Here is a 3,313-nt window from a genome sequence, read left to right as displayed (position 1 = left end):
CATATATATATATATGTTTATATATACATATATGTAAATATGTATATGTATATACACATATGTGTGTATATATATGTGTGTGTATACATATACAAATATACATATACACATACATATATGTGTGTATATGTATGTATATATACATATATATGTATGTATATGTATAAAGTTTGAAACAGCATATACATATTTATATATGTATATACATATACATATTTACGTATATGTATATATATGTATGGAGAAGGCAATGGCACCCCACTCCAGTACTCTTGCCTGGAAAATCCCATGGATGGAGGAGCCTGGTGCGCTACAGTCCATGGGGCTGCTAAGAGTCGGACATGACTGAAGTATATATAAACATATATATATATGTTTGTCATCCTTACTGAAACATCTAGTAGTTTGAAATAGCTGCTGCTGCTGCCAAGTCACTTCAGTCGTGGCCAACTCTGTGTGACCCCATAGACGGCAGCCCACCAGGCTCCCCCGTCCCTGGGATTCTCCAGGCAAGAATACTGGAGTGGGTTGCCATTTCCTTCTCAATGCATGAAAGTGAAAAGTGAAAGTGAAGTCCCTCAGCCATGTCCCTTAGCGACCCCATGGACTGCAGCCTACCAGGCTCCTCTGTCCATGGGATTTTCCAAGCAAGAGTGCTGGAGTGGGTTGCCATTGCCTTCTCCAATGCTCGAAAGTTTGAAACAGCAGTATTATACATATATACATATATAGTATATATATTTATATACTATATATGTTTATATATAAACATATATATATAGTTTTTTAAACAACTAGGCTGTTTTCTTATATTAAATATTAGTGGCATAAAATGGTAACATCTGCAAGATAAATTATTACATTTAGAAAAACTGTTTTGTGAACTCTGAAATGAATTCTGTGTGGGTTAAAAAAAAAAGTTTTGAAAGGATGATGTGAAATGTGAAATGCCTCTTTAGCTACCAGTGATTTTTGACAGGACAGAAATGCAAAAATGCAGGAAGATAAAGTACTCTAAAGCAAAATCTCCAGCTGGAAATCCAACATATAAAAGCAATACACCAGAAATCATGGGAAATACTGATGTCAAAGTGGACACTGTTTTTTGGGTTTTGATCACTTGTTTAAGAAATACACTAGAATTAAAATGTTTTGGTGACATTTAAATACCCTTAGACAAAACCTCTGATTTTTGACAAGAATAGAGTGTAATATGAGAGAAATCTTGAATTTGAATTTTGGAAAGTTTCTTCTTTCTAAAGCAACTTTTTTTGAATCACTTCAGTTCAGTTCAGTCACTCAGTTGTGTCCGACTCTTTGCAACCCCATGAATCGCAGCACGCCAAGCCTCCCTGTCCATCACCAACACCCGGAGTTCACTCAGATTCACGTCCATCGAGTCAGTGATGCCATCCAGCCATCTCATCCTCTGTTGTCCCCTTCTCCTCTTGCCCCCAATCCCTCCCAGCATCAGAGTCTTTTCCAATGAGTCAGCTCTTCGCATGAGGTGGCCAAAGTACTGGAGTTTCAGCTTTAGCATCATTCCTTCCAAAGAAATCCCAGGGCTGATCTCCTTCAAAATGGACTGCTTGGATTTCCTTGCAGTCTAAGGGACTCTCAAGAGTCTTCTCCAACACCACAGTTCAAAAGCATCAATTTTTCGGCGCTCAGCCTTCTTAGTCCAACTCTCACATCCATACAGGACCACAGGAAAAACCATAGCCTTATGTATCATCAAAAGATGCAATCTACATTGATTCATAAACAGTAAAAAATAAGCGATCATCTTCCTTCCTTTTGTTAGGTTTTCCTAATAAGGTAAGTCTCTCATTCATCAGGCCCTCTTAGTCAAAAGCCATTTTTGGTTTCTTTAGTAACATACAAAATAACTTCATTTGACGTCTGTCATTTCTATCCCATCACTTTCTTTAACACATATCACTGGACCCAAGGCTTTCTCTGAAAGATATCCTGTGCCAGTGTCTTTGCTCCTTGTAAAGGCTTCTTGATCTGTGTCTTCTAATCTTATTTTCTTGGTGTTTTGAAATAACTGAGTCACTGGCTCCAATTTGCTTTTCTCTGTCCTTTGCATTAAGCGATCACCCACTTTTGAATCCATATGCAAAGCAGAAACTTGAGTAGCAGATTTACTTGGGGAAAACCCCATTGGGACAGCTGAATAAAAATAAGATTGCTGGCACCTCTTAAAGCAGTGGATACGTTTCTTCCATGATTGCTTGAGGGAAAAACTGTAACAAGTGAATAGAATGGGAATTTCAACTAACTTCAGGCAATGTTTGTTGTAATGGAATGTCATGGTGAGGATGCCAAAAATACACAGTAAAATCTCCTTCCTTCCCTCAGTGTTTCCGTTTTCTTTGTGGGAGGTTTGCAGGCTCTATAGGTTCTCTGAGACTTTTTGTTTTTTTAAAGGAATTCACCAGATGCTCTGTTTCATCTCCTGGCAGAAAATTACATAACTTCTCTACTTAGTCCTATCATTCTTGTTACAAAGAACTTTAATTTATTATTATTGGATTAAAGAAATTATTATTGAAGGCCAAACACTCTGCTGAAAAAGAATTAAAGATGCTGAAACAATGGATCTTATGAAAATTTACAAATTTTGTGTGTTAATGAAACACTTAATAGAGTAGAAGGGCAAATCAATGGGAGAAAATATTTGCAAATCATATATATGATAAAAGACTGAAACTCAGACTATATAGAGAACTCAGCAACAACAAAATAACCCAACTCAAAACTGAGCAAAGGACTAAAATAGACATTTCTCCAGAGAAGATAGATGAATGACCAAAATGGCCAATGATAACATGAAAAGATGTTCACCATCACTAATAATTAGGGAAATGCAAATCACAGTTACCAGTTAGATACTGCCTCATACCTATTAGGTTACTATTAAAAAAAAAAGAAAAGAAAGAAAATAACAAGTGTTGTTGATGATGTGGAGAAATTTCAATCTTTATGCACTAATGGTGGGAATGTACAATTGGTACAGCTGCTGTGGAAAAGTTTGACAGTTCCTCAAAAAATTAAAAACAGAATTACCATATGATCTGGCAAACCAACTTCTGGGCCTTTAAGAAATATTTGTACCCCCATGTTTATCACAGCATTATTCAAAATAGCTAAAAAGTGGAAGCAACTCAAGTGTCCATTGATAGATCATGGGTAAGCAAGATATGGTGTATATATACACACACACACATATATATATGATAAGCTACTCAGCATTAAAAAAGGAGGAAGAAATTCTGCAATATGTTAAAGCATGATGAATCTTGGGCAC

At 36.4% G+C, this 3,313-nt stretch overlaps 1 protein-coding gene across 1 annotated transcript; it reads right to left on the bottom strand.

Moving 5' to 3' along the window:
- Positions 1-1,811: 1,811 nt before the first annotated feature.
- C11H2orf15 (chromosome 11 C2orf15 homolog) lies at positions 1,812-2,436 on the bottom strand. Its single transcript, XM_027554384.1, is given in 2 exon segments — positions 1,812-2,191; positions 2,193-2,436. Coding segments are annotated over 2 exon segments (339 nt in total). The 5' UTR covers positions 2,232-2,436; the 3' UTR covers positions 1,812-1,891.
- Positions 2,437-3,313: the final 877 nt, after the last annotated feature.

Source organism: Bos indicus x Bos taurus, chromosome 11 (genome assembly GCF_003369695.1).
Source record: "Bos indicus x Bos taurus breed Angus x Brahman F1 hybrid chromosome 11, Bos_hybrid_MaternalHap_v2.0, whole genome shotgun sequence".
NCBI classification, from domain to species: Eukaryota; Metazoa; Chordata; class Mammalia; order Artiodactyla; family Bovidae; genus Bos; species Bos indicus x Bos taurus.
The sequence above is the reverse complement of the archived record's forward strand: the minus strand, read 5'-3'. Positions and strand labels throughout refer to the sequence as shown.